At 57.8% G+C, this 24,307-nt stretch overlaps 2 protein-coding genes across 2 annotated transcripts; one reads left to right on the forward strand and one right to left on the reverse strand.

Annotated features, from left to right (window-relative positions):
- Nucleotides 1–14: 14 nt before the first annotated feature.
- Nucleotides 15–14,397, reverse strand: POLRMT (RNA polymerase mitochondrial). Its single transcript, XM_045542280.1, has 21 exons — nucleotides 14,257–14,397; nucleotides 13,652–13,750; nucleotides 10,836–11,464; nucleotides 7,616–7,746; nucleotides 7,310–7,496; nucleotides 5,863–6,012; nucleotides 5,408–5,572; nucleotides 5,154–5,324; nucleotides 4,686–4,910; nucleotides 3,587–4,375; nucleotides 3,090–3,212; nucleotides 2,537–2,659; nucleotides 2,147–2,326; nucleotides 1,836–1,922; nucleotides 1,619–1,732; nucleotides 1,493–1,545; nucleotides 1,319–1,417; nucleotides 557–629; nucleotides 353–444; nucleotides 199–275; nucleotides 15–115 (listed from the first exon to the last, which is right to left on the reverse strand). The coding sequence occupies exons 1-21, from the start codon at nucleotides 14,342–14,344 to the stop codon at nucleotides 66–68; spliced, it is 3,705 nt and encodes a 1,234-aa protein (XP_045398236.1). The 5' UTR covers nucleotides 14,345–14,397; the 3' UTR covers nucleotides 15–65.
- A 6,286-nt stretch (nucleotides 14,398–20,683) lies between these two features.
- Nucleotides 20,684–23,978, forward strand: FGF22 (fibroblast growth factor 22). The gene is made up of 3 exons (XM_045542286.1): nucleotides 20,684–20,924; nucleotides 23,439–23,542; nucleotides 23,619–23,978. Exons 1-3 carry the CDS (start codon nucleotides 20,705–20,707, stop codon nucleotides 23,811–23,813), a joined length of 519 nt encoding a protein of 172 aa, XP_045398242.1. The 5' UTR covers nucleotides 20,684–20,704; the 3' UTR covers nucleotides 23,814–23,978.
- The last annotated feature ends 329 nt before the right edge of the window (nucleotides 23,979–24,307 follow it).

Raw genomic sequence — 24,307 nt, forward strand, 5'->3', positions numbered from 1 at the left:
AGCAGCGGCTCCAGTGGGTGGTGACTGAACTTTATTTACACTATGGTACAGGGCGCCTGGGGACCTCAGCTGAAGAAGTAGGTAGACCGCTTCACCTGCTCCAGGTCGAAGGTCCCTGAGGAGGGAGCAGAGGGGTGGTGGGTGGGAGCAGCGCCAGGCAGGGAGGCCCCGCCCCCTGGGCGAGCGCCTCGACCCTACCTGTCTTGGGCACGGACTGCAGCGTCTCCATCAGCTTGGCCATCTGCGTGCGCCGAGACACACTCTTGGACTGGAAGCTAAAGGCAGGTGGCCGTGAGGCAGGACGGGGTCAGGGAGGGGGCGACCGGGTACGCTGACAGCGGAGGACCCTCACCTGGGACTGGAGCAGAAGCGCTTCACCAGGAACGCGGACAGGTCCTGCAGGATGGGCTGGCTGTGCAGACGCACGAACTGCTCGCGGCACACCTGCGGTTGGAGGCATCCCAGGTCAGGCGGGGCCTAGCGCCACCCGCCCCCACACCCCAGTGCGGCCCACTGGTGAGTGGACACGCTCAGGCCACCACAGGGCCAGGAGCACCTGGTTCATGATGGCAATGTCAGCCGCGTGGGTCCAGAAGCAGTCGTGGACAGAGACGAAGGTGAGGCCCTTCCTGCAGCAGAGGGGCATGGTGAGGAGGGGCCCATCCCACTGGGGCTCAGACCCACTCGGCCCAGGGACACCCACCCTCCCATGAGCCTCCCCGTCACACCAACCGTCCCCCAGCAAGCCTGGGCCTGGCCTGTGCAGAGCTGTTCCTGGAGGCCTTTGCCCCTTGCCCCACCAGGTACTGCAGGTGTCCAGCTCCTCCAGGGGGTGGGTGCACTGCCCCTCCAGCCCTCACACCAAGCTGCATCTGCCTTGAACCCCGTGTAGCCTGGCTGTCACCTGCACAGCTGAGGACATCCCTGCAGGACCGTCCACACCCCTCCCCCTCTGGCTCCTCCACCCAGATCTATCCCACCCTCCACACGGCCTACGGATCCCACCAGAACTAAGTCCAGGCGTCTCAGAACCTGCTGTGCCACGCCTGGAAGGAGCAGAGCCCGCACCCTGGTCTCCCCACGTGAACACAGGGACCCTGTTGTGTGGGAACTTCAAGGGCCACCTTCACCCCTGTGCCACGCTCACGCCCCGCTGCCTCAGGGCCCTTGCACAGGCTGTTCCTTTTCTGGGCACCAGGCCAAAGACATAGCCAGAGTCCTCACCTCCCCCAGACTCCGCCCCATCCCTCTGGACACCATTCCGGGATCTGCGTGGGCCTGGCACACAGCAATCAGGCCCGCATAGCGGGGTTCCCACCTGTAGCAGTGCAGGGCCGTGAGCATCATGTGTGAGGAGTCCAGTGAGTGGATGAAGTTGGGCGGGAACCCATTCTTCTGCTTCTGTGTGTTGGGCTTCCTGGGGGACAGGGAGGGGCTGAGAGCCCAGCACATGCCCTGTCCCTGCCCCCACCCAACCCAGGCCCCCACTCACTGGCTGCTGTCCCAGACTTTGCTGCAGGTGATGCTCTGAATCCCTCCTTTGACCTACAGGTGGGGCAGAGGCCGTGAGTCCTGAAGCAGGCCCAACCCGCTGTGGGGAGCTGGGGGGCCCACATACCATGAACTTGGCTTCCTGGTGGTAGGGCTGGATGACGGGGATGCCCAGTGGTGTGACCCACTCCACTGCTGAGCCCGCCTGAGAGATGAGGCGGGCGCTCTCGGTCAGCCAGTGCTGTGGGCGGGGGACAGCTCAGACCAGGGCCTCCAGGAACCAGCCGCCCCCTCGGGGAGCCGTGGCCCTCGGCCCCAGCAGGGAGCTGGGGGGATGGGCTCACCTGGATGGCCCGGGTGCTCGAGAACATCTCCTGCAGGCTGTTGAACACCTGGCGCACCAGGTAGTTGGAGGCCTCCCACAAGAGTTCCTGGGGAGGGGAGGCAGGGCAGGGAGTTGACAGGGGGCCCACGTGGACCCACCACCCCTACAGGGGTGGCCCAATCACACCCGCTAGGGCACAGGGTTCTGGAGGTGGACGAGAGCAGGGGAGCCGACGTGCAGGCGGGCCGGGGGGAGACGAGCCCCAGCCCAAGAGCAGCCAGTGGTCTAGGGTGAAATCACAGTGTTTCCCAATGCCACAGGCCCGCATACCTGGGGGAAGTCACTGAGCTCCCTGAGGCGCTTCTCGATCTGCAGGCGCCCGCCATAGCGGGTGACCCCATACACCACGGTCATTACGGTCTGCTTGACCACCTTGCGGCTGATGAAGCCCTCTAGCACCTGGGCCACCTGTAAGCCCTGGTCTGCGTCCTGCCTGCGGAACACCTCCACCTGCACCGGCACCGGCGCGTCAGGCACCTGGAGACCACCCAGCCCTTGACATCTCCCCAGGGAGCCCCCCTCACACCCCAGGGGACAGGCCAAGGATGGGGTCACTGTGGGGTCACCGTGGGGCTGCGGCACTGACTTGAGGGCCCGTGTCCCTGCCGCACCCTAGACCTCGGGTGGGCAGCAGGGTAGGGAGGGGCCCACAGCACCCACCTGCGCAGCCACCCCGCTGTACACATCTTGTGGCAGGTCCAAGGGCATCAGGTTGACCGAGGCGGCGCCCACACTGTCACGGCCCAGGGCAGCATAGTGCTGCAAACCATTACAGGAGCCATCCTGGGGTGGCAGGGGGGACACAGTGGGGGTGAGGCATCCACAAGCCATGAGACCACGGCTCGGTGCCTCCCCAGGGCTCTGCGCACACCACGAGCTCGCTGGCCCCTACCACAGAAGGGAAAGGGCTCAGTGAGGCAGGGTTGTAGGGGGCCCCAAGTGACCCCCCAGGCTCGGCCGTCCCTAGAGCCATACACCCCAAAGCCGAGCTGCAGTGGGGCAGCTGCCCCTGGACCCTGCACCCTGCCAGCAGGGAGGGGAGGACATGCCTGCCCAAGGCCACACAGCAAGGCCACTGGAACCCACTGTGGCCGTCCACGAAAGCCACCCAGGTTTCAAGATGCAATGTCAGACTGTGCACCTTGGGACTTGGGATACTGTAAACCCAACTCCGACTGTCGGGGCACAACTAGGGGCCCCACCCATGGCTCACCTGGTGAACAGGGAGGTGGGAGACGTAGGTGGCGGGGTCGGGGGTGCGCACGGCCCTAGCGATCTCCATGCAGCAAGCCAAGGCTTGCCAGGGCTCATCTGCTTCCATCCACCACTTCCGGCCCTGTGGAGGGCAGGCAGGCGGCACCAGGTGAAGCCAGGGGTCCTCGAGCCCCAGAGAACATGGGGACACACGCACAAATGCTGGCGCAGACAGGACCCAATGGGCGGAACATAGGAGGGGTGCCCTGGACAGAAGTGTGGAACAGCCACAGGGTGGGGGAGGCTGTGGACAGAGGTCAGAGCTGCTGTGGACAGGGGCGGGAAGCAAGACCAGGAGAAAAGCACTCAAGGGCAGCTTGTCCTGAGGCTCTGAGAGAACAGGGAAGACAGAGTACAGAGTCTGAGGCCTGTGGGGCGGGGGCAGCAGGAGCCAGAGGCCAGTGGCAGGAGCCACGGACATTGGGTGGGGCTGCAGTGCTGTGGCTGGGGCCCTACCGCCAAGGGCTGGTCCGCGGAGTCCAGGATGTCCTCCATCACCTCGTTGGCGAAGGCCAGGCGTGCCCGCAGCGACTCACGCTTCTTGAGCCCCGTGAGGTTGACCAGGTGGATCTTGAGCCAGTCAAGGCCATGGGGTCCAAGCGGGCGGCCCTCTGCAAACTCAAGCAGGGCCCGTGCCAGGTCGCTGCCCAGGTGGTTGAAGTGCGGTGGGCAGGGGTAGGTGCGGCCTCGGAAATCCATGTTGTGGGGCAGCCAGAAGATGCGGTGCCGCAGGTGCTGGGCCAGTGAGAGGCGGTACAGGGCGTCCGTGCGCAAGCTGTGCATCTCACGGGCCACCTTGAGGCAGCGGGCCAGCTCCCGCCGCAGCTCAGCCTTTCGGGCAGGTGGGGTGTCCCGTGGCAGGCGACCCTCCGGTGGCTGGGGTGCCTCAGAGGGTGGGGGTGGCACACCAAGGCGGGAGCAGCCCTTGTCCCTGAAGAGCTCCAGCACCAGGTCCAGCACGTGCCCGTTGACACGCCAGGCGCAGTTGCCCAGCTGGGTGAGTGTGTCCAGGGCGCCATGCAGCTCAGCGGGCGGGCAGCGCTCCAGTAGCCGCTGGTGCTGTGTCGTGCCCTCGACCGAGCGCATCAGCTTGGTGGGGCTTAGCAGGAAGGCGCCAGAGTGCGGGGAGGTCCAGGGCAGGGGCGGGCACAGCATGGGCACATCCACCGTCTCGAAGGTCAGCGTGGGCTCCGCCGCGGTCTCCAGCAGCTGCATGTAGGCCGGGTGTGGCTTCAGGATGCCGATCTGGAGGCACAGGCAGGCAGGTGGTCAGGGCCTGCCCCAGGGGCTTGTTGCTGCTCCTCCCTGAATTTGGCCAGGAGGGCTCCCTCCTTCCCTCTAACAGAAGCCAACTTTAAAAATAACCCTGAAGGCCATGGCAGACCTCTGCCGGGCGTGTTCCGAGTCCTCGGAGGCAGGGCCAACAGGCAAAGACCCACCACAGCAATGCACAGCGTTGCCACCCACTTGGGGCGACCCCAGGACTCAGCCCAGGGCGGGGAGACGGGGTCCCACACCACCCAGAATCCCCAGCCACCCCCGACCTGGGCCGCACCTGGCGGAAGCTGCGGAAGGAGTACACGTGGTAGAGCACGGGGATGAGCCTGCAGGAGCCCGGAGGCGAGGCCGGACCGCGCGGCATCTGCACAGCCTGCACCAGCACCTCCGCCAGCTGCCTGCCCAGCTGCAGCAGCACCGGCAGCGGACACGGCTTCTCCTGCGGTGCTTCCGGTGGCCCCAGCGCCTCCCAGTACTGCCGCGGCAGGCGGGGCTCAGCCACCTGCAGGGAAGGGTCAGTTGGGAGGGGGCTGGGGCTTCAGCACCGGACACCCCCACCCCACCCAGCTGGTCGGGCAACTGCGCCCCCCATCCTACAGATGGGACAGGCTAGGACGGAGAGGGGCAGAGCCGGGGGACAAATGGCCTGCCCCAGGCAGGGAGGGCACCCATTCCGCTGCGTGGCCCCATGGCTGGGGCCTGTTTCCCCACCAGGAAGCCCACCTGGCTCCCAGATGGCACTCACCTGGGTGTCGGAGGCCAGCAGGTGCAGATACTGTGTGTACCGCTGCTCCAGCGCCTGCACCTGGTTGTTGAGCTGCTGCTTCTGCACCATGTGCCGGCTGAAGGCCCGCCGGCCCAGCTCCTGGGCCACGCAGACGAGGGACTCTCCCTGGGCGGGCAGCGCCTGCAGGGTCTGGGGGAGGCAGCTGTGAGCCCACCACCCGCCACCACCCCCCCCCCCGCCCCCGGGCCATGTCCACGGGAAGCCAGGCCCACCTGCATGAGCAGCCGCACAAACTCACGCTCGCTGAGCAGGCACATGAAGGGGTAGAGCGTGGGGTGGCCCTCCTGCGCCTGGCGGGCTAGGCTGGCCTTGGTCTCCTGCAGCGCTCGGTGCAGTGCCGCCTCCCACTGAACGCGCAGGTTCTTCAGGGTCTTCCGCTGCGGGGGGCAGGACGTGGGCCGTGGTCACCATGGCAGCAGCTGCAGGCCCCAGGAGTCCTGCCCCAGAGGCATCACCCTGCAGAGACCTTGTAGGGACCTCGGTGTGTTTGAGGAGGCTCAGTGCCCACCTCAGGGCTGTGCAGGGCAGCGGGGACCGAGACCCACCCTCAGGACTCCTCCAGTCGCTACCGAGCTCCGGCCTTGCAAGACCCCAGGACCCTGCCCCCTGCCACACACCCAGACCAGAGGACAGCCCATTCAGTGCGGTGCAAGTCTGAGCCCCTCACCGCATGCATGACCTCCTTGGTCAACACCGCAGCCTTCTCCACGGACTCCACGTAGACACTGGTGGTCAGCTCCATGTGGAGCTGCTCCTGGAAGAGGCCCTGCAGGGTCTTCAGGGGCAGGTGCAGCTTCGGGTAGGACACAGGGCCGTCCTGGGGGAAGAGCTGGGTGGTGAGGGCCCGGGCACCTGACCAAGGGAGGCCTGTGACCTGTGTCCTCTACCCAGCACCCAGCACGTCCACCTGCCCTGCTCGGGAGCCCCCTTCAAGTCTCCTGAGAGCTACCCACCTCCCCTGCTTACAATGCAGAGAGCAGTGGCACAGTGTGTGAAGTAGGCGCCACTGGTGACAAAGGGACAAGGGGTGCCCATCTGGGAGGGGGACTGGGCAGTGCAGGGTGGGGACCAGCAGAGCCTAGGAGACAGTTCACTGCATCCCTGGACGTTTGCTGTTTTATTCTCAAATTTGGAACCATGTGAACGTGTGACCAGACCAAAAATAGACAATAGATAAATTAATAATAGCAACTAAACCCAACACTTTGAGAACCGAAAGCACACATCCACACAAAAATTTGTACACAAACATTCACAGCAGCATCATTCAGAGTAGCTGAAAGGTTGAAACAGCTCAAATGCCCATCGATGGATGAATGGACGATGTGGTCCACCCACACATGGAATATCACTCAGCCACGAAAAGGGACAAGGCTCTGACACAGGCCACAGTGTGGATGGACCTTGAGAATGTCGTGTTCAGTGAGAGAAGCCAGACACAGAAGGACACACAGTGTGTGACCCCATTTGTGTGAAATGTCCAGAACACGCAGATCCACAGAGACAGGACGTGGATTACTGGTCGCGAGGGGCTGGGGAGTGGGGTTGGGGAGTGACTGCTGATAGGGACGAGGTTTTTTGGGGGGGGGTGATGAGAATGTTCCAGAAAGAGATGCTGGTGGTAGTTGCACAACTCTGAATATACTAAAAACACCGAATTATACTCTCTACAAGGGTGAATTTTGTGGCAGGTGAATTACACCTCAGTAAAAGACAAACCCAAGGCATCTATGAGGTGGCTCTGTCCACCCCTCACACTCCCCTCCTGTCCTGGGAGAGGGGATCGTGCCCCCCCTCCCGCCTGGTTCTGCCAGCAGCTGAGTCCCAATGCCAGTCTTAGGCCATGGCAGGGCCATCCTTGTAGTGCCCCGGCGCCCTGTCCCCTCCAAGCCTCTGATGGCCTCATCTTAGCACCTGCCACCCCCAGGCCAAGGCCCTCTGGCGCCCTGCAGGGCAGGGCACTTCCAGCTCTGCTGTTCCATCTTCTCAGAGCAGGAAAGAGAGGGATAAGAGCCTGTGTGACGGCCGCCAGGTGCCGAGCTGAGGCTCCCAGGACAAGCCCAGCACTGCTAAAGGGCGGAGACACCTGCCTGTCAGTGCCAGGCCCCACTCACCTTGGCGTAGATCTCCCTGAGCAGCGTTGAGGTGTTGACCTGGGGCGGGGACCGTGGCGGGGGGCTGAAGGTAGGCTGAGCCTTGACTATGGCCCTCAGGAGCACGGCCCGCTCCTCCTCAGACAGGGGCACGGCCGTGAAGATGTCCTGCAGCTGCAGCCCGTCCCAGGCCATCTGCTCCAGACACCTGTGGGGCAGCCCCAGACTCAGCCCCCACACAGCTCACCCCGAGGACACCTCCAGGCAGGTCTCAGTGCAGGGGTCCCAGCCCACAGCCTGGGTTGGGGTTCGCCCAACACCACCTACCTTTGGATGGTCCTGGCATGTTGGTCCAGCCGCCCCATGCACTGGAGAGCGGCCGCGTAGGACAGCAGGTCCGGGGAGAAGCCAGCGTCTTTCACCATGATGAATACGTATACCAGCTCCTTGAAGGAGCCCTGGGGGAACAAGCCGGGGTGAGGGTCTGGGGGCCACCCTGGCTTCCTTATGCCCTCTGCTCAGTCGAGACCCCTTCTCTGCAGCCAGCAGCTCAGGGAGGAGCGGGGAATGGTGTCCCCATCACCAGCCACGAGTGGCCAGCTGGGTGGATGGAGACTGGTCCACTTGTTCCTGTGTGCAGGCTTAACTAAAATATATATAGAAAAAATTAGCCGGGCATGGTGGCACATGCCTGTAGTCCCAGCTACTGGGGAGGCTGAGGCAGTAGGATTGCTTAAGCCCAGGAGTTTGAGGTTGCTGTGAGCTAGGCTGACGCCACAGCACTCACTCTAGCCAGGGCAACAAAGTGACACTGTCTCAAAAAAAAAAAAAAAAAATTGATCCCTCTTCAGGTCAGGCAATTCTGTCAACCTTTTCACAGGACCAACTTGGTTTTGTTGATTTTCTATTTCTCTCTTCTCTGTTTCAATCTTTATTACTTCCTTTTGTCTGCTTGCTTTGGGTTTAGTGAGAGCTTCTCTTTCTAGTTTCCTGAGGTGAAAGGTTATGTACTGGATTTGAGATGTTCACCTTTCTTAATGTAGCCATTACAGCTATAAATTTTCTTCTGAGCACTGTTTTAGCTGCATCCCAGAACCTCTGGTAGGTGGTGTTTCCATTTTCATTCATCTCCAAGTATTTTTTAACTTCCCTTGCAATTTTTTCTTTGACCCAGCAGCTACTTAAGAGTGCTGGTCTGTAGCCTGAGCAAGAGTGAGACCCTGTCTCTACTAAAAAAAAGAAAAAAATGAGCCAGGCGCAATGGTGCACACCTGTAGTCCCAGCTACCTGGGAGGCTGGGGCAGGAGGATCACTGGAGCCCAGGAGTTGGAGGCTGCAGTGGGCTATGATGACACCACTGCACTCCAGCCTGGGAGACAGTCTTGCTCTCTCTCAAAAAAAAAAAAAAAAAAAAAAAAAAGAGTGCTGGTCTGTAACTTTTACAGACCCTTTCAAAGGGAAGAAAAATTCCCCAACATCCTCCCACCCTATGGTCCACCAGCCCTAATTTGAGAAAGGCTGTCACATGAGGTGCCAGAGACCTGGGTTTAGGGTAGTTATCTGAATGACCTCAGCTGGGATGACCAGCAGTCACTAGCCACGCAGAGTCATTTAATTTAAATTTAAATGCTCAGTTCTCCTGTCACACCAGCCTCATTCCAAGTGCTCACAGGCACATCACACCTGGCTGGTGCCAGAGACCAAACGTTTCCAATGTCACAATGTTCTACGGAAGGGGCTTATCAGAATACGTGTCTACCCTACCTACCTTATGTATTTGGTTTTTTTTAGTAATATCAGCAATAAAATGAAAACACACGTTCTAAAACGTCATACGCTTTCTCAGCCCCTCTCCTAAACACGTCCATGGAGGTTGGAAAGCCCTAAATTAGGTCTCCCCCTCCTCCCAAGAATCCAGCAATCTCCCCATTTTATGGATGGGAAAACCAAGGCTCAGGGAGGTGACTGGCTGTGAGCCACCTAGGGAGCGAGTGGCAAAGACAGACTCAGACTCACATCTGGCTGCCAAGCCCCACCCCACACGTCAGTCACCCAAAACAACTCCTTAAGAAGCAAATGGTGCCCATGAAGAGCACTCAATTCAGCACAGTACGCAAGGTGGGTTCACCAGTGTCCCCCTGAAATTCATGTTCACTGGTAACCATGGAACGTGGTCTCATTTGGAAACGGATGTCAGCTAAGGTGGGCTCACGCTGGATGAAGTAGGCTCTACATCATGACCAGTGTCCTCGTACGAAGAGAGGACACCCAGATGTGCAGGGAAGACACCACTTGAAGACGGAGACAGAGATCAAAGGGACGTGTGCACAACCCCAGGGACTGCGAGGAGTGCCCCCCACCCCAGAGGCTGGAGGGGCAGGAAGGACCCTCCCCTGGAGCCTTTGGAGGGAGCAGGTGCTGCCCACACCTTGATTTCACATTTCTGGGCCCCAGAACTAAAAGTGAATAGATTCTGTTTTTCTAAGCTACCAAGTTTTTGACACTTTGTTAGAGCCCCAGGAAACTCACACAGGGGCTGATCACAAAAACCTCCTGTGATAACGGGATCTTCACTGAGGGAATGTAGAGGGTTTGTGACCTGGGATGGGAAAAAACACAACTCTTATGCTCAGCATTCCTGGACTGCAGTGCATGCCCAGCAACGATGAACACAGGGAACAAATCAGCTCACGTTAAGGGTCGTTAACTACAGACTTAGAATTTACAGGAGTTACCAGAGCTGCTCCTGGACCTTGTTGTTTAATGCATTAATAAAGCAGCACATAAAATCCTCTGTCGGGAGTTTATCTTAATATTTTGACAACTATATTTTAATAATCAGCTTCCTTTGTTTACCTAAGTATTAAACAAGCTTCTACTGCTGTTTCTCAAATTAGAGCTTCAGGATCATGGGGTGGGAGAATGTTGAGGATTTTTTCTCCCTTGTAAGGGTCTGTAAACAACATTCTCCTGAACAACCAATGGGTCAAAGAATTTGCAAGGGAAATTAGAAAATACTCTAGATGAACAAAACCGCAAAGACATGGGTGGGATGTAGCTAAAGCAGCGTTCAGAGGGAAACTGATAGCCGTAAACACCTATAGTAACAAAGAAGGATCTCCAAACAAAAGCCCAACCTTCCACTATAAGGAACTAGAAAAAGAAGTGCAAACTAGACCTAAAGCACTGAAGTCATCTTCCTGAGGAGGGGTCTGGAGGCTGCCCTAGAAGCCAAAAGTACCCCTTGCCCAGGCAACTTTAGAAGCCCTGTTGAGAAGGACCAGAAGGTAATGTACTAAAAGGTTAGCAGAATTTCTCCCTTCTTTTTCGGTCACTTTCAAAATTTCCTTTGAGGGTAACATGTGATTTCTATTTGAAAGCCTAAAAGAATTATTAAAATAAAAAACAAAGGACTCTAATTTCAGGACTGTTAGACAAGGGTTTGAATCTAAGTGAGGACAAGTTCCTGTCTCCAGGCCTCAGCTTCCCCCTTCGACTAAAAGGGCTGTGGCCCTCGGGGTGGCCCGTTCCCCCGGCTGCTGCTCACCTGTCGAGCCCAGCCGAGCATGATGGTGTTGTACATGGCGAGTGTGAGCAGCTGCTGCTTGTGGGGATTGCTGTGGTGGGCCACCAGCACATGGTGGGCAAGGCGCAGGTTGTCGGTGAGCAGGCAACACTCGAAGAAGGCCAGGAGCTTCTGCTGCTGACCGGTGAGCTGCGCCCCTACCTCCCTGTCCGCGAGGGTCTGCTCCTCTTTGAGGCTCAGCTTCTGAGGGACCTTCTGCAGCGCCTGGGCCAGCTGCTCCTCCAAGGGGCTCTCGGGGGTCCCCTGTGCCCAGCACTGCAGAGAGTCAGCCAGCTGCCTGCTCACCAGCTGGGGCTCCATCTGCAGGGGCTTGGGCTTCAGCTTCTGGGCCAACCTCTGCGCCCGCACCTGCAGCTTCGCCTCCAGCTGCTGCTTGCGCTTCTGCAGGGTCTGCTTCTCCTTGTCCAGTTTCTCTGCCCAGCGGCCAGAGGGCTGAGGGGCAGCACCCTTGGCCCCCACCTGGGCCTTCCGGGGAGTCTGGAAGCTGCCGCCCCCACCACCACGTTCTGGGAGCCGAGCCACATCCACTTTGTTGACGGTCACCTCCGACACACTCTCAGCCTGTAGCTGCCGCACCCGTGCCTCGAGCACTGTGTGGGGGCAAAGGGTGAGGGTGTCAGAGGGACCCTGTCCAAGCACCCATCTTTCCAGACCCTGTGCTGGGCTGGGAGGTAGAGGCAACTGATCTTCCCTGGTCGTGAGGCCTCAACCCCACGGATCTGCTGGCTGCTGCCCTGACTTCCAGACACATAACCCCCACCACCTTCTCTGCACTCCACCCATGCCTCTCAACATTCAGCATCCCACACAAGCTCTGGTGTCCCCAAAACCTGCTCCTCCACGTCTCCCCCATCACTGGCAGCTCTGTCCCTCCAGGTGCTCAGGCAGAAAGCCCTGGGGTGGCCGACAACTCTCTCTCCCTCCACATGCCCTGAGTTCCACGTTCAAAATCCATCCAGGTGACCTGTCACGTCCCCACCCTCACCTCCCCCTGTTCTTCTGCTCACTGGTGCCAGCCCTCCCATCTTCACGGTGCCACCCTGACAGTGCAATGCCCATTTCCCATCTCAAGAAGCGCCTGAGAGTTCACAGCCCCGCCTCCTGCCCTCTTCCTGCTCAGCACTCCCTGTGGCAACAGAGGCCACTCCACGCATGCTCGACTCTGGGTATTTACGCTGGTTATGATCTACAAAGTCGCTGCTGACACGAAGTCAGTGCAAACTGAACCCTGCTCCTAGGGAAAATACAGGGTTACGGTCCTGTGGCCTCCGGTCACGTTTTTCTCAACCAATCAGTAGGTAACTCTGTTTTACGTGTTTTTGTTGACACCTTATTGAAAACCTACTGCTGATTTACTGCCATCGAACTCACAGCCCACAGTTCACTCAGGCCTGAATGAAGCTCTCCTAATGGGCATCACTGCCCTACACACGGGGGCCACTTCAAACAGCAAAATCACCAACCACAAAAAGCACAAAGATGGGAAAAGCAGGACACTAAACAAACCACAGAAAGGACCCTTGTCTGTGAGATGAGCTAAATGAGAAGGCAAGGCATTAAGGCATCAAGCTGGGCGTCGTGGTCACACCTATGGTCCCAGCTACTCCGCAGGCTGAGGCAGGAGGTTCACTTGAGCCCAGGAGTTGGAGGCTGCAGTGAGCTGTGATGATGCCACTGCACTCCAGCCTGGGTGACAGAGCCAGACTCTGTCTCTAAAATAATTAATTAATTAAAAATAAATAACTAGGTGGGCAAGACAGAAAGCAAGGTTACTGCTGAAGCTGGTTGTTCACTGTATTTGTAGCTTTACTTTGATCCTTTCTAAAGGCTCCCCTCCTACCCACCCCCCTGCCAGCTGTGGGACACAAGCAATGAGGGGTGAGCCAGAGACATGGACAGGGTAGGGGAAAGCACAGAGACACCCCCACCTCCCTACGACACCGCCAGCCAGGCCAGGCTGGAGGTCTGGGACCACTCGCGCCTGGGCCATCGTTCCCAAGTTATGTGGTCTACTGGACTCCATCAGGTGCCCAACTCGAGAACTGAGACAAGAAAACACGTCAGTTTGGGGTTCAAATTCTGGGTCTAGGCCAGGCGCGGTGGCTCACACCTGTTAATCCTAGCACTCTGGGAGGCTGAGACGGGTGGATCATTTGAGCTCAGGAGTTCGAGACCAGCCTGAGCAAGAGCAAGAGCAAGACCCCGTCTCTACTAAAAATAGAAAGAAAATTAGGACAACTAAAAATATATATAGAAAAAATTAGCCAGGCATGGTGGCACATGCCTGTAGTCCCAGCTACTCAGGAGGCTGAGGTAGTAGAACTGCTTGAGCCCAGGAGGATGCTGTGAGCTAGGCTGACGCCACAGCACTCTAGCCAGGGCAACAGAGTAAGACTCTGTCTCCAAAAAAAAAAAAAAAAGGAAACAAATTCTGACTCTGCATGTGCAGCCTCTCACAGCCTTGGGAGTCTCTCCAGACAGAACTGTGGGCCTCAACGTTCTCCCTGGGAATCAGGAGCAGCTGGTGGGTTCTGGGAAAGGGGGATTACCAGAGCTGGCAGAGCCCCCAGCGCGGGACAGGGGCCCAAGAGCTGTGCAGGGGACACAGAACTCGCTGAGCAACACCACATGGTCCCTGTCCTCCCTTCAGCTGCTCCTTGGAACCACTAGAGAGGCAGGCACTGCCGATTCCCCCGTCTTAAGGTCCTCTCCACACCACAGGAAACCGCTCCCCTCTCTGGGTCACGGGGGGGGGGGGGGGGGGGGGTCTGGCTCACCCTCCAGTAGCTCCGCATGGCCCCAGTCCTTCCGGAGGTCTTGCTCACGAGGGCTGGCGGACGAGCTCCTCCTGGGGCCCAGGCCAACACCAAGGGTCCCTGTGGGAGAAATGAGGGAGACTGAAGGGGGCCGGGTGGCAGGGGGGCTGAGGAGGGGGTCTTCACATGGACTGAAATCGCAGGGTCATAGGGCATAGAAGCCCTAAGTTCAGCGGAAACTCCGTTGTCCTGGGCCTTTCATCGGAAAGAAACCAACAGAACCAACAGATCAAAGGGGGAAGGGGCCCCATACACTGCGAAAATTAGGATACAGGGTCGAGCATAACTAAAGTACAGGGGGTTCAAAGGTCAAGAGCTCTAAATCCCGAACACGAGATCAGGACACTCTATAAGAAACCAAGAGTCAAAGGTCAAACTGTCCTGTCGACCCCCGAGAGCAGGGCAAAGGCGAGTGAAAAGCGGGTCCGCGCCAGTGGGGTCCTCAGAGCTACAAAGGGCAAAGGTCGGGGATAGCTGGATCCCAGGGGCGCCAAAAGCCAAAGGTCACGGCCGCGGGGGAGGAACGGCAGCCGCGCCGTCGTCCCCGGGCCGTCCCCCCACGTTACCTTCCTCAGCCGGGAGGCCGCGGCGGCCACAGGACTGCAGGACTCTTCCAAGCCCCGCAGCGCCGCGGCCCCAGCGCAGTGCCGACATGCCGCACGCTGACCCCCAGGCCGCCGCCACAGCCCGCCAAATTTGCGCATGCGCTCGCGCCGCCTGCCGGGAGTTGTAGTTCTCTGGCCGAAGGCGCACGCCAAGGGAACGACCCTGCCGGAAGTGCGCCTCCGGAACCACAATTCCCAGGGGGCAGCGGGACCCGGGAGGCTGCAGGGCATGCGCCGGTGGAACCCTCTGATTGGTTCTTCTCTCAGTCCTCAAGGAGGGGCGGGACAGAGCAACTAGGCAACTTGGGCTGACCGAAAGGCGGTCTTTGAGGGGACCTGGAACCTGGAATTTTTTTTTTTTTTTTTTTTTTTTTAAAGAATATTCACCTAATAGGCCCGGCGCGGTGGCTCACGCCTGTAATCCTAGCACTCTGGGAGGCCAAGGCAGGCGGATCACTCGAGGTCAGGAGTTCGAGACCAGCCTGAGCAAGAGTGAGGACCCCCCCCCCCCACTAAAAATAGAAACAAAAAAATTAGCCGGGCATGGTGGCGCATGCCTGTAGTCCCAGCTGCTCGGGAGGCTGAGGCAGGAGGATCGCTTAAGCCCAGGAGTTTGAGGTTGCTGTGAGCTAGGCTGATGCCACGGCAGTCACTCTAACCAGGGCAACAGAGCGAGACTCTGTCTCAAAAAAAAAAAAAAAAAAAGAATATTCACCTAATAATTCACAGCGTTCTGCAGAAGCCGAGGTGGGAGGATCGCTCGAGGTCAGGAGTTCGAGACCAGCCTGAACAAGAGCAAGACCCCCCCCCCATCTCTACTAAAAAATAGAAAGAAATTAACCGGAAAACTAAAAATATGTAGAAAAAGTTAGCCGGGCATGGTGGCACATGCCTGTAGTCCCAGCTACTCGGGAGGCTGAGGCTGTAGGATTGCTTGAGCCCAGGAGTTTGAGGTTGCTGTGAGCTATGATGATGCCACAGCACTCTAGCCAGGGCAACAGAGACTCTGTCTCAAAAATAAAATAAAATAAAATAAAATAAAGATTCCTGTCCACAGTCTTCATTGATCAAATGACAAATTTAGGGTGGAAACAATTAGCACCACCAGTTTATTGTGGAGGAAGCAGAGGTTCAGAGAGGTCAACCAAGTTGCTCAAAGACACCCAGCATGATACTAGGGAGACTGGAAGGAAAGCCCAAGTCTGTGATTCCCAGAGGAAGAGCCAAGGCGATCTGGGGCGACATGTTTCCTGGACATCTTCCTCACCCACAAATCCCCAGACCCCCGAGGACAGAGGCAGAATGGAATAGGGAGTCTGGATCCATCCCTGGCCTCTGGGTGATTTCGCTCAGGAGCAGTCAAGGACAGAGCTTTAGAATCAAACGTGGAAGGCATGCCCACCAACCATTCAGCTGGGGAAACTGAGGCCTGGTCTGGGACCAGCTGACACGTGACAGAGGAGACTATGAACATCTGGGGTAACGACACTCCAGACAGATGTCAGCAAGTACAGAGGCCCAGAGGCAGGAACATTTGTCGGGATAGTTGGAGGAACTTGAGCAGAGTGGGGTTGGGGAGAGGAAGCCAAGAGGAACTGGAGGGGCTAAGGGACCCCCATGCAAGCTGCCATCAGTCCCCAAATGCTTAGATTTTGGTTTCCCCATCAGGCCGGAGTGAGGACTGGACCTGTGCTCTGGTAGGTGCAGCCACCAGGGTCTGGTAGGTGCAGCCACCAGGGTCTGGTGGCCTCTTAACAGCACATTCCAGACGCAGCTGCCCACGCGGGTCTGGGCACAGTGATGCCACCGGCGGGGAATGTTTTCAGCGATAGCAGCATCCTCCCTAACCTGGCTCAGCCCACCCCAGATGCCCCCGGGGGCTGTGACCTCAGACCTGACTCACTCCTGGGGTCAGCTTCCTGGCCCCAGGGGGCTGAATCAGCTGGGCCTGATCCCCGAAGACCTAGAGGCACCCCCTCAAATCCCTGCATTCTGACAGAGCCAGGAACCTAGGTGGAAACCAAGACTTCTGAATTCTTTCACCCACCATTCCTCATACCTCTGTTTCCTCTTATATTGATTTCCTGAGACATCAGACTCCCTGAACCAGAATTTCCCCGAGAACCAGGTTCCTGAATCTTATCGGGGAGAAAGTCATTCTCCTTTCAATTCCCGTTCAAACCTGCTGATGTCCCCTGGGAAGCGTCATCTAGCGCCCTCCATGTTTAACACCAGTCTCCATATCCTGTTTGTGATTATACTGATCTCAGAGTTCTCACATTCTTCTTTCTCCTTTGTATTTCTTTTTATGTCTTACTGTCAGCTTGTCAGCGTATGGCACCTGTTTTCCACTTCTGACAGTGACGCTAAGTTTCCTTGTAAAACGTAAGCAAGAAAAATATTAATAACATGCAAGACTGGTGGAGACAGATACAGTTAAAATGGACAATACAGTGCTAAGAGGCTGGAATTCAGGCAACACTGTGTTTCTGAAACTGTCGTCTTGTTCTATGTCACCTAGGGTGCCTTCTCACCCAAAACATCTCGTCCTAATCCAGCCACAAAGTGTTCAGATGCGTCTGGGTTGTGGACGCTGTATGAGACTTCAGAAGTGTCCATGCTTTAAAAAGGGCAAAGAAAGTCAGGAATCGCTAGATGGAAGGAAATGTTATTAGGTTCCTGTGGCTGCTGGGACAAAAGACCACAAACTTGGTGCCTTAAAACAACAGGAATTCATTTTCTCACATTTCTGGAGAAGAAGTCCAAAATCAATTTCACAGGGCTGAAATAAAGGTGTCATCAGGACTGTGCTCCCTACCATGGCTCCAGGGGAGGGTCATCCTGCCTCTCCCAGCTCCTGGGAGCTCCAGGAGTCCTTTGCTTGTGGCCATGTCACTCCAGTCTGTGTGATCACATTGTCTCCTCCTCTGTGTCTGTGCCAAAGCTACCTGTCTCTCTCACGAGGGCACCAGTCACCGCATTTAGAACCCATCAGGATAACCTCCTGAAGATCTTAACCGCATCTATCAAGACTTGCCGGGTGTGGTGGCTCATGCCTGTAATCCCAGCACTCTGGGAGGCCAAGGTGGAAGGATCGCTTGAGCCCAGGAGTTTGAGGTTGCTGTGAGCTAGGCTGACACCACGGCACTCTACTGAGGGCAACAGAGTGAGGCTCTGTCTCACAAACAGAAAAAAAAGAGACTTATTTTTTCCAAATGAGTCAAACTTCACAGGTTCTGGGGATTAGGATGTGGTCATATCGTCGGGGCCAACCACAGAGGCTAAATAAAGAGAGGAAGAGAATACTGAATGCACAGCATTAGCCCAGCCCCAATTTTTTCAGGAAAAAAAAATATATTAAAGGGGACAGACACCAGGGAATATCTGAGCATGGATGGTAGATTAACTTGCAGCTCTGTTAGGAGGAGAAGGAATTCTCTATTAGGAGATGTGAGCTGTGCTGGTGCATCTCTCACATCTCTCCTAGAGGGAAGTGGCACCACAGTGTGGCTCACTCTCGAATATTCACTTACATAAAAAGATTGCATACATGTACTGTTTCAGGTCTAACAAGCCTGCAGAGAAGTGCACACATTGAGAATACAGCCCAGTTAATGTTCACAAACCAAATACACCTAGGAACAGGCATTCCAAAGAACAGGAACAGAACCTGCCAGCCCCCAAAGCCCCCTCCTGCCCCCTCCCAGCCTCTACCCCCCAGCAGAGTAGCACCCTATCTTGACGTCTGACACCATAGGTTGATTTTGCCTGTCTTAGAATGGCACATACATGGACTTCTTTTGTGTCTGTTTTAACTCAGCATTATTTTTGAGAGATTCATCCAACTCGTGTGTTTCAGGAGTTTACTCTTTTTCACGGCCGTGGAGCATTCCACTGTGTGAATTTGCCACTATGCATTTACTGATTCTCCTGCTGACGGAGGGCAGAAAGAATATAGAATTTAGGAATCCAGGAATAGGGTGTGCAGGTGTTCATTCACCATTCTTAAGACTTTTCTGTAGGCTTCAAGTCTTCTAAGAAACCACAGTGAGATACTACTGTAACTCCACTAGCGTGGCTCTAATCAAAACGACGTACAGTAACAAATATTGGTGAAAATGTGGAGAAGTCAGAAGCCTCGTGTATTGCTGATGGGAACGTGAAGTGGTATAGTTGCTGTGGAAACAGTTTGGCAGTTCCTCAAAAAGCTAAACATGCAGTTACCGTGTGACCCAGCAATTCCACTCGTTGATGTGTGCCCAAGAGAAATGAAAACATACATCCACACAAACATTTGTGTGCAATGTTCACAGCACCATTATTCACAACAGCCAAAAGGTGAAAACAGTCCATCAGCGATGAGTGGATAAACACAATGTGGTGCATCCACACACTGGAATATCACTCAGCCATGAAAAGGGACGAGGCTCTGACACAGACCACAGCATGGATGGACCTTGAGGACATCATGCTCAGTGAGAGACGCCAGACACAGAAGGGCACACAGTGTGAGATTCCATTTATATGAAATGTCCAGAACAGGCAGATCCACAGAGACGGGACGTGGATTCGTGGTCACCAGGGACTAGGGAGGGGATGGGGAGTGACTGCTGATGGGGACAGGGCTTCCTTTGGAAATGATAAAAATATTCCGGAAGGAGACAGTGGTGATGGTTGCACAACTTGGTGAATGTACTAAAAACAATGTATTGTATACTTTAAATGGGTGAATTGTATGGTATGCAAATTATATTTCAATAAAGCTGTTATTAAACAAACTCAGCTTCCCAGGTGTGCGTCCCATCTTCTCACAGGGGCCCCCAGAATATCCTTCTTGGGGGGTCACTCTATGGTGGGAAGATTTGCAGCTGGCCAAGCAGGTGGAGGATACTTACCCAGTGTCCATGTGCTGCGCTGTCTGGCCAGCATGTTATATGGATTGTCATTTTATCCTTCCAGACATCCCTTTACTGGCCTATTTTACAGAGGAGAAACCGAGGCAGTCATGGGGTCCTGAGACTGGGGCACCTGCCACACCCACCGTGTGACTGTCTGGCCCAGGAAGACAGAGTCGGGGAATCCCTGAGCCACCAGGAAAGCATCCTGGCATCTGGCCGGACCGGTTGTCCCTCCAGCGGGCTCCCAGTGGGGGCAGGCTGGTCACCATGTCTTCACTGTGGTGCTATTTAAAGGTGCCACCTGGGGCTGTGGCCGGCCACAGGGTTGGGCTGTTGGGAGCAGAAGGCAGGGATTGGAATCGGGGCTGTGCCTTGTGTTCCCACAATGGAAGTCAATGCTCCTCTCTGAGCCTCGGTTTCCTCTGGGCTCTGAGTCTGTGAAGGTCACTTGGAGCCCAGGGCATGGGGCAGGCAGGTGAGGGATGGGGCCAGCCACCTTGCTGGGAGGTTCCCCGTGGGGCCTGGGGTGTGGCTGTAAGTGGGGAGTGGGTGTGGGTGTGAATGGGGCTGCCCCATTGTTGTAGCCTCTGACACGCAGCACTGGTGGGCACTGGGGCCTGGGTATCCTACCAGCCGGCCATCAACATGCCTGCGTGGCCATCCTCCCCACGGCTGCCTCCCACCCACCTGCCCAAACACACATCCCCACACCCTCCCCTGCCACGAAGCTCCCTGTCCCCAGGAAGCTCCATTTGGAGGGGGCGTTGAGTCCCACCTGGGCATGCCCAGTCCTGGGGCCCAGCTGGCAGGGACTAATGCACATGCCAGAACCTTCCCTCTCAATCCCCGTGCATCCCCATGTCTCTGTCTCTCTCTGTCTCTTCCATATCTCGCTGTCCTCGTGTCTCACAGTCTCTCTCTGACTTAATCCCTGTCGCTCCCTGTAGCCTCTGTTTCTGTCTGCCCTTCAGTCTCTCCAGTTTCTGTCTCTCCCTATAGCTGTCTCTGTCTCTCAGTCTCTGTCTCATACACTTTCTCCCTGCCTCTCCTTGCCTCTGCATCTCACAGCCTCTATATCTCAGTCTCTCTCTCTGGTCTCGTTCTCCTTTGTCTCTATCTTGTGTCTCTGGTCTGTGTCTCTGGTCTCTGTCTCTTGTCTCTGTCTCTGTGTCTCTGGTCTTTGTGTCCCTGTCTCCCTCCAGGTCTCTGCGGCCCGTCTCTCTACCCCGCAGCCCCCGCAGCCCCCGCAGCAGCCCCGCCGCCCACGGTCCGGACCTGCCGGCGACTGTGGGGAATCTGGGACTCAGGGACCCGCCCCACGGGGCTAACACGTGCGGAGGCCGCTAGGACCCGATTGGGCCCCGCCCCCCGGCCGTGATGGGCCAGTCCCGACGCCCCATTGGCCGCGCCGGCCGCCGCCCTGCCCCGGCCCCGCCCCCGTGGGCCCCGCGTTATGGTAGAGCCGCGGCCGCGCAGGGAGGCGAGAGCGGCCGGCAAGCGGGGCGCGGGCCATGCGCAGCCGCCTGTGGCTGGGCCTGGCCTGGCTGCTGCTGGCGCGGGAGCCGGGCGCCGCGGGAGCCCAGAGCGCGAGCGCGCCGCGCAGGGCGCGCAGCTACCCGCACCTGGAGGGCGACGTGCGCTGGCGGCGCCTCTTCTCCTCCACGCACTTCTTCCTGCGCGTGGACCCCGCGGGTCGTGTGCGAGGCACCCGCTGGCGCCACGGCCCGGACAGTGAGTCTCCGGGGAGAGCTGCGCGGGCCAGTTGCTTGGGGGGCGAGGGCGGAGGAGGGGTTGAACTCTGGACCCCCAATGCCCCAAAACCAAAGACACCCAACTGGCAGATGAGGAAACTGAGGCATAGAGAGAGCAAGTGACCCGCCCAGGATCGCACCGACGGGGGGTGGTAGAGCCGGGCTCCGCAGTGCCAGGACCTCATTCATGGAGCTGAAGTCGCGTCCCTTCTGCCCTGCTGTGTCCCCAGGGCCCCACCCAGCAAACAGTAGGCAGTCCATAAGCGCGTGTGGAATGCTGGTGCAAGAGGAGAGGCAGAGGGGAGGGAGGGGAGCACAGGGAGCTGGGGAGGGGGCCGGTAATCGCTGGCCCCTGAATCACCGTCATTAGGGCAGATAATCACCCCCTGCCCTCCCCGCCGCTTTCATCTGGCTCCCAAGGCTCTCATTAGGCGGCATGCGACCAGGGCCAGGATGGGGACTGGCTGGGCCGGTCCACGGGCGGTGGGCACGGCCAGGCGGTGGGTGGCCTCGGGAGGGGGCAGAGGCCTGGCTCAGCCTGGTGACCTGGGACAGTCGCTACTTCTCTCTGAGCCTCGGTTTCCCCACTGGATGGGGATGGTGATGATGATTGACGGCTGTGTGGGCGGGGCTGGGAGCTCTCCTTCATTCGTTGGTGGTTATTATTAATAATTGGGCACCGCCTGTGTGCCGTGCTGGGCGTGAGGACCCAGTAGTGACCAAGCTGGCCCACCCTCCTAGGGCTTCCAGAGCAGGGAGGAGAAGTAAACAAGCGAAGGAGAAATGTCATAATTTCCGAGGGGACCGGGTGGGGTGCACAGAAGTGGGACAGCTGATGCTGGGAGGTTGACCTGAAGCCCCTTCTCCTGGGGGAACTGAAGGCTGCTCTGGGGGGCTGTGGCTTGGGTTGGGCCAGGGTAGGGCAGGGAGCTGGCCAGGCACAGGAGGAGCTGGGTGTCTGGCCGAGTAATGGTCTAGGTGAGCAAGGTGGGGAGGGCACATGGCTGGCCACCCCGGGCTTGGGGCACCAGGTCCAGGCTGAAGGTCAGAGGGCAAGACCTGGACTGCAGAAGAGGCCCCAGTGCCCGGGGAGCAGAGGGTGCTTGCTGGATGGGAAACTGTGTTCTCCAGGAGGGGCAGAGCTCTCCCAGGGCTGCCCATGGACATGTGGGGTCCAGATCTGGCTCTGACACTCCCAGGCCTCAGCTTGCCCCTCTGAAAAGTGGGCGTAGGCAGCGCCTCCCACCTGGGGCTGCTGCGTGGGCTCGGTGAGTGCAGAGGGTGTGGAATGCCCTCCAGCACACTAGTTGTCACCAATGACCCAAATGTGCTGTTTGTGAACACCCTATAACTGCGCATGGTGGGGGCCTGTGTGCCCACTGCCGGGTTGAACGGCTATTGTCCTGTCTTTACTTTTTTTTTTTTTTTTTTTGAGGCAGAGTCTCACTCTGTTGCCCAGGCTAGAATGCCGTGGCATCAGCCTAGCTCACAGCAACCTCAAACTCCTGGGCTCAAGCAATCCTCCTGCCTCAGCCTCCCAAGTAGCTGGGACTACAGGCATGCACCACCATGCCTGGCTAATTTTTTATATATATATTTTTAGCTGTCCATATAATTTCTTTCTATTTTTTTTTTTTAGTAGAGACGAGGTCTCGCTCTTGCTCAGGCTGGTCTCGAACTCCTGAGCTCAAACAATCCTCCAACCTTGGCCTCCCAGAGCGCTAGGATTACAGGCGTGAGTCACCACGCCCAGCCTTTTTTTTTTTTTTTTTTTTTGAGACAGAGTCTCACTCTGTCACCCAGGCTGGAGTGCAGTGGTGTCATCACAGCTCGCTGCAGCTTCCAACTCCTGGGCTCCAGCGATCCTCCTGCCTCAGGCTTCCAAGTAGCTGGAACTGTCAGTGAATCACCATGCCCGGCTAATTTTTCTATTCTTTGTAGAGACGGGGTCTCGCTCTTGCTCAGGCTGGTCTCCAACTCCTGCTGTGGTTACTTCTCCTTGTTATTAGAGCTTGTCCGCGGCAGGCACCCACCACCTCTTGCACCTGCAGTTTGAACCCTTTGGGCCTGAACTTTGGCTCAGTTTTCTTGCCCCTGGTGGGTCCTACTGGGTGTCTGGGGCCCCTGACCCCTGGTTTGGACGCTGTGCATGGGTTGAATTGTGTGGATGAAGACACTGATGTAATTAGGGGCCTCCCCTGCTCCAAACTGTGCCTCAGCTCCCCAGTGTCCTCCAGCCATAGCAGCGAGTCCTCCTTCTCAGGCTTTGCACTGGCTGTTCCCCCTAGAGTCCTCCTTCTCAGGCTTTGCACTGGCTGTTCCCCCTACCGTGGCCTGGGGGAGGCTCCTGGGTGTCTGTCCTGGCCCCTGAGGGTCCTGCAGGCAGCACAGCGGCCACCAGCAGGTGCCCAGGGATGAACCAAGGGCAGCAGCCAGTGGGGGGGCCCCAGGAGCCGAGGCCCTGCCCTGACCAGTCCCTGCCCCTGCCCAGCAGGCATCATCGAGATCCGTTCTGTCTACGTGGGTGTTGTGGTTATCAAGGCCGTACACTCAGGCTTCTACGTGGCCATGGACCGCCGGGGCCACCTCTATGGGTCGGTGAGTACCAGGCAAGCAGGGGACTGGGGTTGGCGGGTGGCGGGAGGGTCTGCTGGCCTCACGCCCCGCCCCACAGCGGGTCTACACTGTCGACTGCAGGTTCCAGGAGCGCATTGAGGAGAACGGCTACAACACCTATGCAGCACTCCGCTGGCGCCACCATGGCCAGCCCATGTTCTTGGCACTGGACAGGAAGGGGTCCCCCCGGCCTGGCGGCCGGACGAGGCGGCACCACCTGTCCACCCACTTCCTGCCCGTCCTGGTTTCCTGAGGCCCCACGAGGCCGGGAGGGGCCTCTGACAGACTCTCGAGGCGCAGGCTTGAACTGGCGCCTGTTCTTTCATTGAGTGCTTGCTGCTGGGACACAGCGGGGCCCACACGTGAGGCTGGCTCCTAGGGAGCCCCCAGTCAGCATCCCTGTGTCTAGTCACGAGTTGGGGGGTGAGGACCCCGCAAGGCACCCCGAGTGGAAGGATGCAGTTGTCAGAGGCGTGGGAAGGGCATTCCAGGTGGGGCCCAGACAGCCCAAGGCACGGAGGTGGGAACACGTGGAGGGGAAGTTGGGGCTGAGGTCACATGTGAAGTGGGTGGAGGAGGAGGGTGGGCAAGGGCGGAGCAGGCAGAGATGGTGACGCAGGCTCCACACAGGCAGGGCAACAGCCCACAGACGTCCCCGTCCTGATCCTGGGACCTGCAGGTATGTTACCTCCTGCAGACACAGGGACTTTGCCGATGGGATTAAGGACCTTGAGACGGGAGGTCACC

This window comes from Lemur catta, chromosome 1 (genome assembly GCF_020740605.2).
Source record: "Lemur catta isolate mLemCat1 chromosome 1, mLemCat1.pri, whole genome shotgun sequence".
NCBI lineage: Eukaryota > Metazoa > Chordata > Mammalia > Primates > Lemuridae > Lemur > Lemur catta.